The sequence below is a fragment of the Gobius niger genome (genome assembly GCF_951799975.1).
Source record: "Gobius niger genome assembly, contig: SUPER_10_unloc_3, whole genome shotgun sequence".
In the NCBI taxonomy this organism is placed as follows: Eukaryota; Metazoa; Chordata; class Actinopteri; order Gobiiformes; family Gobiidae; genus Gobius; species Gobius niger.
Window position 1 is genome coordinate 68407 of NW_027639330.1, and position 15709 is coordinate 84115.

At 48.5% G+C, this 15709-nt stretch overlaps 1 protein-coding gene across 1 annotated transcript; it reads left to right on the top strand.

The window, feature by feature from the left end:
* Positions 1-1177: 1177 nt before the first annotated feature.
* On the top strand, positions 1178-10010 carry LOC306969797 (E3 ubiquitin-protein ligase TRIM39-like; the record flags this gene model as incomplete). Its single annotated transcript, XM_079583026.1, has 3 exons — positions 1178-1335; positions 8060-8705; positions 9078-10010. The coding sequence occupies 3 exons, from the start codon at positions 1178-1180 to the stop codon at positions 10008-10010; spliced, it is 1737 nt and encodes a 578-aa protein (XP_079439152.1).
* Between the last annotated feature and the right edge of the window lie 5699 nt (positions 10011-15709).

Genomic DNA, 15709 nt, shown 5'->3' on the forward strand with positions numbered 1-15709 from the left:
TAACTTCGCTAGCGTCGTTAGCATCGCTAACATCGTTAACGTCGTTAGCGTCGGTAGCGTCGTTAGCGTCATTATCATCGTTAGCGTCGTTAGCGTCGTTAGCATCGCTAGCGTCGTTAGCGTCGTTAGCATCGCTAGCGTCGTTAGCGTCATTATCATCGTTAGCATCGTTAACTTTGCTAGCGTCGTTAGCATCGCTAACATCGTTAACGTCGTTAGCGTCGGTAGCGTCGTTAGCGTCATTAGCATCGTTAGCGTCGTTAGCGTCGTTAGCATCGCTAGCGTCGTTACCGTCATTATCATCGTCAACGTCGCTAGCGTCGTTAGCATCGCTAGCATCGTTAACGTCGTTAGCGTCGTTAGCGTCATTAGCATCGTTAGCGTCGTTAGCGTCGTTAGCATCACTAGCATCATTAACGTCGCTAGCGTCGTTAGCATCGCTAGCATCGTTAGCGTCGTTAGCGTTCTCTGTTCATGTAAACGCTTATTTCTGTACAAAAACATTCCCCAAAACAAAAGAGCAGAGACCCCTCCCCCCCAGAGCCAGAGATGAAGGTGAAGGTTATTTTTACAATATTATTTTTAGCTTAGCTTCTGTGTCTTCCAGGTTTTTCCCTTGGCTTCTGTTTACATTCGGGACCGCGGAACCGGAAGTAGCTTTTAGCAATAATATTGTTTAATTTAAAGAGACTATACGGAGTTTAAAAATGTTAAAAGTATAAGTATGTTCCTCCCCCTACATGTTCCTCCATGTCCTCATGTGTAGAATGAGCTCAGACCTGTTCACCACAACTGCCTCTACAAGCCTGTACGGTCAGAAAGTTGTTACTTTTTTGCACAAGCTTAATATAGAAGCTGCAGTTACACATGTGACCTGAGGTGGCAGTAGTGAGTATAAATGGGTAACTTGCATCTAGTCTCTTTAAATCATAGAAAACCATGAATTGTTTATTTATTCCGCCAGTCCGCCCCGGACCATATCGCCCTGGCCTAGACCAACCAAAGGGAACATGGGCCTCATTTGCAAAGGAAATTCGTTTTGTGCGAATCAGGGACTGACTGTTCTCTTTCCTGAAACCTTCTCCAGTGTTTCCTCTGAGTCACTACAGTCTGTGAGTGATAAACATCCATGAGCATCACCATCTTATCTTCTCTCTGTGGCTTCAGGTGGATCATCATGGCGTCCAGACTGGAGCAGGACCTGAGCTGTCCCATCTGCTGTGAGCTCTTCAGAGATCCTGTGGTTCTGAGCTGCAGCCACAGCTTCTGTAAGGTCTGTTTGGAGAACTGGTGGAAGGACAAACCCCTGAAGACCTGTCCAGTCTGTACCAGAAGGTCCTCAAGGCTTTTTGCACAACCAGGCGAGGAGCCAGCACCGAATAAGTGGACAGCCATTCTGTACTCTTTGGGCTCTGTGTCCGATTGGCCGTTTTCCCACCACAGGAATCTCAAATATTTGCGCATCTCAGTGCAGACAAAGAGCTGGTGGAACATCTTTTGGATGTCACAGATTATGGAAACTCTTTCTCTTCGAAAGCCACATAATACTCCCACCAACGAGTTAGTCATATCAGGGCCGGTGAGGAGTGAATCGTTCAATGAGATGTGTGACGAAGTGACACATGTGTGATGAAGGGACAAGTGACTTCACTTGTCCCTGTATATACACATATATATATATATATATATATATATATATATATATATATATATATATATATATATATATATATATATATATATACATATTAATATATATACACACACATATATATATATATATATATATATATATATATATATATATATATATATATATATATATATATACATATATATATATATATATATATATATATACATCAGTACACATCAGTCACTGACGGTGTTGGGACTTCTTTCACTTTGATACGATAGCTCTGATTGCCTTGTCTGTCTAAGTGGGATTTGCTGACCCAATGATACTCCAGCCCAGTGTAGTTCTTTGAGCAAACGGCTCCTTAACATTTCCAGTAACTTCCTCTAGAGGCGCTAGGGCTGATGGGCAGTCATAGCCAATCAACAACCCCACATCACAATCTTGGAGTGGCTTCATTTCATTGGCTAAGGCTTTTAGGTGTGGCCACTGAAGTGCAGTTTCTCTGGTGGGAATATGGGACTTGTCAACAGGGATAAAATCTGGAGAGTAAGCTTGATCTATTTGGACGTGGGCATCAGAGTCAAACCCACACACTTGCAAGTTGCAGGCAAGTTTACTCGCTACTACAGTGTCGACAGAGGTCATTGTACTTAGTTTTAACTGCACTGGTTTAGAATCAACATTCAGTTCAGAAGCCAAATCTCCGAAAACAAGAGACGAGTCACTTTGGGTATGGAGTAAAGCATAGGTGAGTATTTCCCTTTAGGCTGTGAGGCAGCTGAGATGAAGACTGGTACTGGATGTGGCAGATGTTTTCCTTGTTAGTACGTGAGCCATGACTTTGTGTACTCCTTTATTTGTACTTTCCTCTGTGTTTGCACTTTGTCCTGAGACATTCTCAGTTTCCTTTTGCTTTGGTTCTTGTACCTTTTCTATGTGCAGACATGTTGGGTGCGTCGGCTGCACTTACCACAGGAGTGGCTTTGCATGTTTTAGTCACGTGGCCCTTTCTTAGGCATCCGAAGCACAGGTGATTTTCACGAGTGAATGTTGTCTTTTCGTCCATAGTGTTTGCTGTAAATGTAGAACATTTCACTTTGCCGTGAGTGTCGTCTCTGCAAAAAAAACAAGGTAACTTTGTTTAGGAATGGCTACAGGAGTTGAGCTGTTTCACTTGGTTTGAGCGGTTGTGGTGAGTGCTTTGCCTCTCTTAATGGATCTCTCTTCTGAAGTCTTTTCGTTCAGAATGGAGATGCTACTCTAGCTTCCTTCTGCATGAACTTTGTGAAGTGAGCAAAGCCGGGATATTCTTGACTTTTGTCCATCTCAGCCACAACAATACGCCTCCATCTTTGTGTTATCCAATCGGGTAGTTTCTTGAGTAGCTTGTGATTTGTGAATCTCTAGACCCTTGACTTGAGGAATAGCCTCAGCACAACTTTGTAGGAAATCTGCAAACTCTCTCAGTGCTAGAGGGTCATTGGCATTTATTTTCGGTGGTCAAACCGCCTTTGCTCTGCCCAATCCCGTCAGACCTTGGAAGCTCAGCAGGGAAGGGCCTGGTCGGTACTTGGATGGGAGACACCAGGAAGCCTAGCGAATGTAGTGAGTGAGTGGTGGTCAGAGGGGCCGATGGTGCAGACTGGTTGCCTCGCTTCCGTCAGTCTACCCCAGGGCAGCTGTGGCTACAATAGTAGCTTACCATCACCGGGTATGGAGTGAATGAATAGTGCAATGTAAAGCGTCTTTGAGTGTCCAAAAAAGCACTACATAAAACCGATGCATTATTATTATTATTATTATTTTGGGCCAATTCACAAGCTTCCTTCTGAAGGCTCTTTGAACCATGAATGGACTGCCATACCTTTCCTTCTGCCGTCTCCGTCCTCGCCTAAGCCAGCCTGTGCTTCCTCCTCGTTACCCGCTCCTCTGCTTCAAATGGTTCAGTGTCCAATAAAAGCCCATGGTCCGCCACCAGCCGCCACGCTCAATGGATAAAAACTAGGTTAAAACAGCCTGCCACAGGTGTGAGGGTCCAGGTGATTAAAAGCAGGAAATAAAAAGCACAGCAACGCACCACGATAAAAACACTTCAAAATAAAAGCACGCACACAAATCAAATCAAATGTGCAAAATGCTGCGTGCAAATGTATCACCCTGTGACATCTGGGTTCACCTTTCCACAAGTTTGTGCTTTAACTTTAAGACTTTGGACACAACGCTCAGCTCAGACATTTACACCTTTTCAAAACTGAGTAAAGCAATCATACATATGACAAAACGTTACAAGCTTGAATACTGCTGATGCACTACGAGGCTTCCTACTCAGAAGGTGATGGTAAACAGATCCATACAGTTTAAGAGATTGCATTGACTCAATAATAACTTCAGGTAAGCTAACTTGTGATTAGCAACAGTCTTTGCTTAGCATTACACCAAGCTTTCCAATGTAAGCAAACCGAGAACTCAAATGGCGGCTGGCGTAGACATTTGGCTGGCTTGCAGATCCACTGGCCACACAGGGGATCCGACATGGCATGGACACCGGCTGGATGGGTCTTCTCACTCTCTGCGTCGACTTGTCGCTCATTAGCGATCGAGATCTCACTGTAGCGGCCCCAGGAATGAATGAAACGGAGAGTTTCGAACGGGTGCAGCAGTTTTTTACTGTTGGCTGCATCAACATAACGCACCGTGAAAACTACAAAATAAACACAGAAAATATGATAATTAAACATGTGCGCACGGGACGAAAAAGTCTGTTGACTTCCGGGTAAGCGAACAAGAACTAGGCGTGAGCGCCCTCTAGTGCAGGGTTTTCAACCTTTTGGAGCCGCGACCCCCATTATAACAGGTAAAGGGGTTCGTGACCCCCCACCCGGGCTATTGTCAAATAGTGGAGATAAGTTCTCATAATGTTGTTTATAGGACCGCATTTTATTTTATTTTTAATTATTATTATTTTTTATTTGTTTCATGTCTTTTAATTTCATTTAATTTTATTTATTTATTTATTTTCGGGGGGGTTTATGTTTTTTTTTTTTTTTTGGGGGGGGGGGGGGGGGATCAAAGACCTTTGTTGTAACTTGTTCTGACAAAAAGTAAAAAAAAAAAAAAATGTCTATGAACAAATAATGGCCGTCTGGTACAATAACACATGCTACAATAAAACATTAGATTATACACTAACGAAAATATGTATATTTTATCTGAATGATCTGGCGACCCCCCAAATTTGTCTCGCGACCCCTATGGGGGTCCCGACCCCCAGGTTGAGAACCACTGCTCTAGTGGACAACTAACGTACATTTACATACAGGATCGGAATGATTACTTCCATTATTGTAGCATTTTTAGACCATTTTAAACGTATGAAATGACTGATGAAATATTTGTTAAAGAATAAACTGCCTTAAAGGAAACACAACAGCTGTAAATGAATTTTCCCCATCGGCTAAAGGCTTTGAGTTTGAAGAATTTTGTCAGGTGTAAATTATATCATTAAATATATGTACCGTGATATACATTTTTGGCCATATTCAGGGGCGGACTGGGACTAAAAAACGGCCCTGGACTCTGAGCAGCCCGGCCCAAGTTAGTGTAAACACCAGTGGCGTGTGGTGACATTTTGAGTTTGGCAAGCAGTGGCCTGGGACTTAAGGAGGGAGACCCCCCCCCCCTAGGAAAATTTAAAAATCATATCTGATGTATTTTAAGTGCACCCGCGGGAAAATAAAAACAATGCGCTGTTTAGATGATGCGATCACGATGTCCGAAAATCTGTATAAAATACACTAGTTATTAATTAATATTTTAGCAATGTGATGCAAAATAAATGAATAACTGTATTTATGGTATTAACTACTGTAGGCCTATGTTTGTTTACTTTCCAAAATACTAAGACCCCCCATCAATGTGTCTCCAGTCTACAAACATTTATATTATTGCTGGAGCCTCGCCCACTCTCACCTTCAGCGTCCTGGTCCAGCCCGAAGCCTCGTTGGTCTTGTATGAAGAAAAGGTCCCGTCAATTTGAATGTCCACTCGGTGTAATAGTCCGTCCTTTCCGTTTTCTGCCCCTGCTCCAACTACGTTCCCACCCTAGGTGAGGGTGGGAACGTAGATCGATCGGTAAATCGAGAGCTTTGCCTCGACTCAGCTCCCTCTTCACCACGACAGACCGATACAGCGACCGCATCACTGCTGACGCCGCACCGATCCGTCTGTCCATCTCACGCTCCATCCGTCCCTCACTCGTGAACAAGACCTGAGATACTTGAACTCCTCCACTTGAGGCAAGGACTCCCCACCGACCTGTAGAGGGGAAGGAGAACCATGGCCTCAGATTTGGAGGTGCTGATCCTCATCCCGGCCGCTACACACTCGGCTGCAAACCGCCCCAGGGCAGCTGAAGGTCCCACAGAACAACATCATCCACAAACAGCAGAGATGAGACTCTGAGGCTCCCAAACCGGACGCCCTCCGGCCCCTGAGGAGACCAACACGCACCGGGAACAGGTCTGACTTACTGCCGGCAATGAACCAAGCTCCTGCTGCTAATACAGGGAACGGACAGCCCTTAGCAGAGGGCCCCGGACCCCATACTCCCGGAGCACCCCCAACAGGGCACCACGAGGGCCCCGGACCCCATACTCCCGGAGCACCCCCCACAGGGCACCACGAGGGACGCGGTCGAACGCTTTCTCCAGATCCACAAAACACATGTGGACTGGTTGGGCGAACTCCCACGAACCCTCAAGCACCCGATGAAGGGTATAGAGCTGGTCCAGTGTGCCACGACCAGGACGAAAACCGCATTGTTCCTCCTGGATCCGAGGTTCAACTATCGGCCGGATCCTCCTCTCCAGCACCCTGGAGTAGACCTTACCGGGGAGGCTAAGGAGGGTGATTCCTCTGTAATTGGAACACACCCTCCGATCCCCCTTTTTAAAGAGAGGGACCACCACCCCGGTCTGCCAATCCAGGGGCACTGTCCCCGACCGCCACGCGATGTTGCAGAGACGTGTCAGCCAAGACAGTCCTACAACATCCAGAGACTTAAGGTACTCAGGGCGAATCTCATCCACCCCCGGAGCCACCGAGGAGCTTTCTCACCACCTCGGTGACTTCAGCCCTGGTGATGGACGAGCCCACCTCCGAGTCCCCAGCCTCTGCTTCCTCATTGGAAGACGTGACGACGGGAGTGAGGAGGTCCTCGAAGAACTCCTTCCACCGCCCGACGACATTCCCAGTCGAGGTCAGCAGCCCCCCACCCGCACTGTAAACAGTGTTGGTGAAGCACTGCTTCCCCCTCCTGAGGCGCCGGATGGTTTGCCAGAATCTCCTCGAGGCCGACCGATAGTCTTCCTCCATGGCTTCTCCGAACTCCCCCCAGACCCGAGTTTTAGCCTCCGCGACCGCACGAGCTGCAGCAGCTTGGCCTGCCGGTACCTCTCAGCTGCCTCAGGAGTCCCACAAGCCAACAAGGCCAGGTAGGACTCCTTCTTCAGCTTGACGGCATCCCTTACTTCCGGGCGCCACCACCGGGTTCGGGGATTGCCGCCGCGACAGGCACCAGAGACCTTACGGCCACAACTACGAGCAGCCGCATCGACAATGGAGGAGGAGAACAGAGTCCACTCTGACTCCATGTCCCCAGCCTCCCCCGGAATCTGGGTGAAGCTCTTCCGGAGGTGGGAGTTGAAGACCCCACTGACAGAGGGATCCGCCAGACGTTCCCAGCAGACCCTCACAACACGCTTGGGCCTGCCAGGTCTGACCGGCTTCCTCCCCTGCCAGCGGATCCAGCTCACCACCAGGTGGTGATCGGTTGAAAGCTCCGCCCCTCTCTTCACCCGAGTGTCCGAGACTCGCGGCCGGAGGTCAGACGACACAACTACAAAGTCGATGCCTCAGACCAGTTTTTAGTAAAGTTAATGCCTATTTTTACGGTTTTGACTTGAAGTTTTGTTCTGTTTTTTAAACATTTGATTGGGCAATCCCTGCTTGCTCTGCTTGTATGGACGGCGCGCCACTGGTAAACACACACGTCCACAAAGACATTTTTTTTTTACATCAAATAGAGCTTTTAAAGAAATAGATTTTTTTTTCTGCTTTGCTGTGCAATTGCAAGGCCGGGTAGCAGCGCCCCCTTACAGGCTGATGGCCCTCAAGCCAGCAGCTCTTCTGTGCTCCTCCAGAATGGACCTATGGCCAGTCCGCCCCGGGCCATATCGCCCTGGCCTAGACCAACCAAAGGGAACATGGGCCTCATTTGCAAAGGAAATTAGTTTTGTGCAAATCAGGGACTGACTGTTCTCTTTCCTGAAACCTTCTCCAGTGTTTCCTCTGAGTCACTACAGTCTGTGAGTGATAAACATCCATGAGCATCACCATTTTATCTTCTCTCTGTGGCTTCAGGTGGATCATCATGGCGTCCAGACTGGAGCAGGACCTGAGCTGTCCCATCTGCTGTGAGCTCTTCAGAGATCCTGTGGTTCTGAGCTGCAGCCACAGCTTCTGTAAGGTCTGTTTGGAGAACTGGTGGAAAGACAAACCCCAGAAGACCTGTCCAGTCTGTACCAGAAGGTCCTCAAGGGAGAATCCTCCACTGAGTCTGGCCCTGAAGAACCTGGTGGAGACGTTCACAGAGGAGAGAAGACAAACATCTCCAGCACAGCTTGAGTGCAGTCTTCACTCTGAGAAGCTGCGGCTCTTCTGTGAGGACCATCAGGACCTGGTCTGCCTGGTCTGCAGAGACTCCAGGACTCACAAAGACCACAGCTTCAGACCCATCGAGGAGGCGGCTCAGGAGCTGAGAGAGCAGCTGAGGAGAGACCTCACACCTGTACAGGAGAACCTGAAGGTAAGAGACCTCACACCTGTACAGGAGAACCTGAAGGTAAGAGACCTCACACCTGTACAGGAGAACCTGGAGGTAAGAGACCTCACATCTGTACAGGAGAACCTGAAGGTAAGAGACCTCACACCTGTACAGGAGAACCTGAAGGTAAGAGACCTCACACCTGTACAGGAGAACCTGAAGGTAAGAGACCTCACACCTGTACAGGAGAACCTGAAGGTAACTAACTCTAACTCTCTCTGATGTTTCTCCTCAGGTCCTGGTTCTTTCTAACTCTCTCTGATGTTTCTCCTCAGGTCCTGGTTCTTTCTAACTCTCTCTGATGTTTCTCCTCAGGTCCTGGTTCTTTCTAACTCTCTCTGATGTTTCTCCTCAGGTCCTGGTTCTTTCTAACTCTCTCTGATGTTTCTCCTCAGGTCCTGGTTCTTTCTAACTCTCTCTGATGTTTCTCCTCAGGTCCTGGTTCTTTCTAACTCTCTCTGATGTTTCTCCTCAGGTCCTGGTTCTTTCTAACTCTCTCTGATGTTTCTCCTCAGGTCCTGGTTCTTTCTAACTCTCTCTGATGTTTCTCCTCAGGTCCTGGCTCGGAGCAGAGCACAGTTGGAGTCTTCAGAGGCTCATATCACGGCCCAGGCCCGACGCGCTCAGACACAGATCAGAGCTCAGTTTGAGAAGCTGCACCAGTTCCTGAGGGAGGAGGAAGAGTCCAGGATGAAGGCTCTGAGGGAGGAAGAGGAGCAGAAGACTCAGAGGATGAAGGACATGATGGCGGCCGTGAGCAGAGACATGGAGGCCGTGTCCCAGAGCGTCTCAGAGACAGAGGAGCTGCTGAGAGCAGCAGACGCCTCCTTCCTGCTCCAGTACAAGACTGCAGCAAAGAGGCTGCAGCAGCGCCCCCTGGTGGAGGACATGGGACCAGGAGCTCTGATAGACCAGGCCAAACATCTGGGCAACCTGGGCTTCAACATCTGGAGGAACATGAAGAGCCTGGTGCAGTTCTACCCTGTGATTCTGGATCCAAACACTGCAGGACGTTGTATGATCCTGTCTGAAGATCTGAGCTCAGTGAGACGAGGAGAAGCTCAGGAGGTCCCACAGTATCCAGAGAGAAGGAGAGATTATGATGTACTTGGATCTGAGAAGTTTGTCTCAGGGACTCACAGCTGGGACGTGGAGGTCGGGGAGAATAAGGCCTGGGCTGTGGGTGTGAGAGAGTTTGTTCAGAGAAGAGACGTCACTGAGGAGAGAGACTGGTCCATATGTTTCTTTTGTGGTGAATACTGGGCCTTTTCTCCCTCAGACGATCAACCTCTCTCAGTGAAGAAGCTGCAGAGAGTCCGAGTGAAGCTGGACTTTGGCTCAAAAACACTGACCTTCACTGACCCCGACACAAACACAGACTTCCACACAGTCACAGGGTTCATCTCTGAGGGACTGACTCCATATTTACACACAGATGAAGATGTTCCTCTGAAGATCTTACAGAGGAACATCACTGTGACAGAGTAGAACCTACAGCTCTGTGTTTCTCTCCTTAACCCTCGTAGTTCCTTCACCTGATGACATCACGAGGTGGTGATCTGTCAGTGCTCAGATTGCCTCCAGATGATGTAAAAGTACTTTGTATATTCTGGGTGATTTGGATCTGAGTGGATGAAACGTTGTTGTTCTGCTCATTCTGTGACTTCTGTAATTACTGAAACCACTTCAATAAAGAACGACTTTCCATCAGCCACGTCTTTCATTTCCACCTTTTCTTTAGCAAAACATTTTTGTGACGTTCAATGTATTTTCCCTGTAGCCGTTAGCATTAGCCACCAAACATCTCACATCATGAACGACTCAGATGTTTCCAGCTGTTCACCCATCGACCACGTTTAGGCCAAAGCCTCGTTAGAAATCATGAATAAATCTCCAGACCTGTGGATCAGTTACTTTAGATACAAAGTCTAAAAGTGTCGTCCGAGCCAAAAACTAAAAGCTAAATCACGTTCAAGTTTGTGATTTTCATGAGTCTGATTCACAAATTCACATGTAATGGACTTTAAAGGGGCTGGAAACAAGTTCGCCATTTTATACTCACTACTGCCACCAGGCCATATGTGTAACTGCACCTTCTATATTAAGCTCGTGCATGACGGCAATTCGGGCCGAAGTGACACATTTTTGAGTGACGTACAGGATTTTAATTTTTTAAACTCCTTATAGTCCCTTTAAACATCATCGTATGACATGACAAAGAAACCACAGAACAGGATTTAAATACCGTGAAACATGTCACGCTGCCTTCACTTTACTGAACGTTAGCATCGTTAGCATCGCTAGCATCGTTGGCATCATTAGCGTCGTTAGTATCGCTAGCATCGTTAGCGTCGTTAGCATCGTTAGCATTGTTAACTTGATTAGCGCCGCTAACGTCATTAGCATCGTTAGCATCATTAGCATAGTTAGCATCATTAGCATAGTTAGCGTCGTTAGCGTCATTAGAATCGTTAGCATGGTTAGCGTCGTTAGCATCGTTAGCATCGCTAGCGTCGTTAGCGTCATTATCATCGTTAGCATCGTTAACGTCGCTAGCGTCGTTAGCATCGCTAGCATCGTTAACGTCGTTAGCGTCGGTAGCGTCGTTAGCGTCATTAGCATCGTTAGCGTCGTTAGCGTCGTTAGCATCGCTAGCGCCGTTAGCGTCATTATCATCGTTAGCATCGTTTACGTCGCTAGCGTCGTTAGCATCGCTAGCATCGTTAACGTCCTTAGCGTCGGTAGTGTCGTTAGCGTCATTAGCATCGTTAGCGTCGTTAGCGTCGTTAGCATCGCTAGCGTCGTTAGCGTCATTATCATCGTTAGCATCGTTAACGTCGCTAGCGTCGTTAGCATCGCTAGCATCGTTAACGTCGGTAGCGTCGTTAGCGTCATTAGCATAGTTAGCGTCGTTAGCGTCGTTAGCATTGCTAGCATCATTAACGTTGCTAGCGTCGTTAGCATCGCTAGCATCGTTAGCGTCGTTAGCGTTCTCAATATTATTTTTAGCTTCTGTGTCTTCCAGGTTTTTCCCTTGGCTTCTGTTTACATTCGGGACCGCGGAACCGGAAGTAGCTTTTAGCAATAATATTGTTTAATTTAAAGAGACTATACGGAGTTTAAAAATGTTAAAACTAAGTATGTTCCTCCCCCTACATGTTCCTCCATGTCCTCATGTGTAGAATGAGCTCAGACCTGTTCACCACAACTGCCTCTAAGATCCTGCACTGTCAGAAAGTTGTTACTTTTTTGCACGAGCTTAATATAGAAGCTGCAGTTACACATGTGACCTGAGGTGGCAGTAGTGAGTATAAATGGGTAACTTGCATCTAGTCCCTTTAAATCATAGAAAACCATGAATTGTTTATTTATTCCGCCAGTCCGCCCCGGGCCATATCGCCCTGGCCTAGACCAACCAACGGGAACATGGGCCTCATTTGCAAAGGAAATTCGTTTTGTGCAAATCAGGGACTGACTGTTCTCTTTCCTGAAACCTTCTCCACTGTTTCCTCTGAGTCAAGTTGTTTAGGAATGGCTACAGGAGTTGAGCTGTTTCACTTGGTTTGAGCGGTTGTGGTGAGTGCTTTGGCTCTCTTAATGGATCTCTCTTCTGAAGTCTTTTCGTTCAGAACGGAGATGCTACTCTAGCTTCCTTCTGCATGAACTTTGTGAAGTGAGCAAAGCCGGGATATTCTTGACTTTTGTCCATCTCATCCACAACAATACGACTCCATCTTTGTGTTATCCAATCGGGTAGTTTCTTGAGTAGCTTGTGATTTGTGAATCTCTAGACCCTTGACTTGAGGAATAGCCTCAGCACAACTTTGTAGAAAATCTGCAAACTCTCTCAGTGCTAGAGGGTCATTGGCATTTATTTCGGGCCAGTTCACAAGCTTTCCTTCTGAAGGCTCTTTGAACCATGAATGGACTGCCATACCTTTCCTGTAGTACATTCCAAATGCCTTCATGTGCCTGCTCAGTGTTACGGTAGAAGTATCCCTCCACAGCTTTCTTTGCTTCACCTGCAAGATAACTCTTTAGATACAACATTTCTTCACATACAGGTAGCGGTTTGTTGCCTGCTAATGCCATGAACGATACCTTCCAGTCCACAAACTTTAGGGGATCACCACTAAATGTTGCGGGCTCAGGTAGGGGAAGGCGGCTCAGTGTCAGAGAACTTGCAAGGGTTCAGGGATCATACACCCTTACTCGAGCAGCTGCCACCTTTACCTCACTGTCTGCCTTTAGTCGCTGTAGCTTCGATTTCTCCTCCTCTATCTTTGCCTGTATTTCAAGCTCCTCTTTGTTGAATATTGCAAGTGCCTGAGATTCCATAATCTTCCAATCACACTCCATTTGAATAACTTTAGCTTCCTGTGCAAGTATTTCTTTAGCGACACTGGCCTGCTCTGCTCTGGCAGCAAGGTCAGCTTCTGCATCTACACGATTATCCAAAGTAGTAGATTTCTTTGATGTGGCAACAGAAAGGACTGTTTCAGTGTTAGTTTCTCCAAACACTGAGCCAGACTCTCCCTTATTTAGTATCTGACTCTTTCCTTTTCAAGACGATCGTTAAAGGCTTCCTCAACAGTATCTTGTCGTTTTTGAATAAGCTCACGTATTTCCGTAGTAATCACACTGCACGTGTAGCGTTTGTGGTCGGATAAAGACACTGAGAGGGTATTTTCTCGCCGTTTATTGTTCTCTGAAATCACGCCATTCTTTGTGGGGCAAAATCTAATAAGGACCCGCAAGGCCCCCCCGAGCTGCCCTCCCCCCGTGCGTGTCCGTTCCCAAAGTATCTCCTGATCAAAATTACATTTTTACATTACACTTCTTGTATGTTAAATAAAATATTAATTTAGTGTTAATTACAAAAATAAATTAATGGGTGGTGTTTTATACTCATGGGCATCTATTACCAATCTATCACCATTTGTCCCACACACGCATCCATCCTTTTAACTATTTCTGGAGTTAAAGAGTGGTTACGACGGACGGGCTCGTAGTTTAGTTGGACTACATTGTGCTTATCTCTAATGTCATGACTGGATTTATTGAGTCCTTCAAGGGAGCAAGCAGGGAAGCCTCGCCCACTCTCACCTTCAGCGTCCTGGTCCAGCCTGAAGCCTCGTTGGTCTTGTATGAAGAAAAGGTCCCGTCACTTTGAATGTCCACTCGGTGTAATAGTCCGTCCTTTCCGTTTTCTGCCCCTGCTCCAACTACGTTCCCACCCTAGGTGAGGGCGGGGACGTAGATCGATCTGTAAATCGAGAGCTTTGCCTCGACTCAGCTCCCTCTTCACCACGACAGACCGATACAGCGACCGCATCACTGCTGACGCCGCACCGATCCGTCTGTCCATCTCACGCTCCATCCGTCCCTCACTGAGAACAAGACCTGAGATACTTGAACTCCTCCACTCGAGGTAAGGACTCCCCACCGACCTGAAGAGGGGAAGGAGAACCATGGCCTCAGATTTGGAGGTGCTGATCCTCATCCCGGCCGCTACACACTCGGCTGCAAACCGCCCCAGGGCAGCTGAAGGTCCATCAGAACAACATCATCCGCAAACAGCAGAGATGAGACTCTGAGGCTCCCAAACCGGACGCCCTCCGGCCCCTGAGGAGACCAACACGCACCGGGAACAGGTCTGACTTACTGCCGGCAATGAACCAAGCTCCTGCTGCTAATACAGGGAACGGACAGCCCTTAGCAGAGGGCCCCGGACCCCATACTCCCGGATCACCCCCCACAGGGCAACACGAGGGCCCCGGACCCCATACTCCCGGATCACCCCCCACAGGGCAACACGAGGGCCCCGGACCCCATACTCCCGGAGCACCCCCCACAGGGCACCACGAGGGACGCGGTCGAACGCTTTCTCCAGGTCCACAAAACACATGTGGACTGGTTGGGCGAACTCCCACGAACCCTCGAGCACCCGATGAAGGGTGTAGAGTTGGTCCAGTGTGCCACGACCAGGACGAAAACCGCATTGTTCCTCCTGAAGGTTCAACTATCGGCCGGATCCTCCTCTCCAGCACCCTGGAGTAGACCTTACCGGGGAGGCTAAGGAGGGTGATTCCTCTGTAATTGGAACACACCCTCCGATCCCCCTTCTTAAAGAGAGGGACCACCACCCCGGTCTGCCAATCCAGAGGCACTGTCCCCCCGACCGCCACGCGATGTTGCAGAGACGTGTCAGCCAAGACAGTCCTACAACATCCAGAGACTTAAGGTACTCAGGGCGAATCTCATCCACCCCCGGAGCCACCGAGGAGCTTTCTCACCACCTCGGTGACTTCAGCCCCGGTGATGGGCGAGCCCACCTCCGAGTCCTCAGCCTCTGCTTCCTCATTGGAAGACGTGACGGCGGGATTGAGGAGGTCCTCGAAGTCCTCCTTCCACCGCCCGACGACATCCCCAGTCGAGGTCAGCAGCCCCCCACCCGCACTGTACACAGTGTTTATGAAGCACTGCTTCCCCCTCCTGAGGCGCCGGATGGTTTGCCAGAATCTCCTCGAGGCCGACCGATAGTCTTCCTCCATGGCCTCCCCGAACTCCTCCCAGACCCGAGTTTTAGCCTCCGCGACCGCACGAGCCGCAGCACGCTTGGCCTGCCGGTACCTCTCTGCTGCCTCAGGAGTCCCACAAGCCAACAAGGCCAGGTAGGACTCCTTCTTCAGCTTGACGGCATCCCTTACTTCCGGGCGCCACCACTGGGTTCGGGGATTGCCGCCGCGACAGGCACCAGAGACCTTACGGCCACAACTACGAGCAGCCGCATCGACAATGGAGGAGGAGAACAGAGTCCACTCGGACTCCATGTCCCCCGCCTCCCCCGGAATCTGGGTGAAGCTCTTCCGGAGGTGGGAGTTGAAGACCCCACTGACAGAGGGATCCACCAGACGTTCCCAGCAGACCCTCACAACACGCTTGGGCCTGCCAGGTCTGACCGGCTTCCTCCCCTGCCAGCGGATCCAGCTCACCACCAGGTGGTGATCAGTTGACAGCTCAGCCCCTCTCTTCACCCGAGTGTCCGAGACTCGCGGCCGGAGGTCAGACGACACAACTACAAAGTCGATGCCTCAGACCAGTTTTTAGTAAAGTTAATGCCTATTTTTGCGGTTTTGACTAGAAGTTTTGTTTTGTTTTTTAAACATTTGATTGGGCAATCCCTG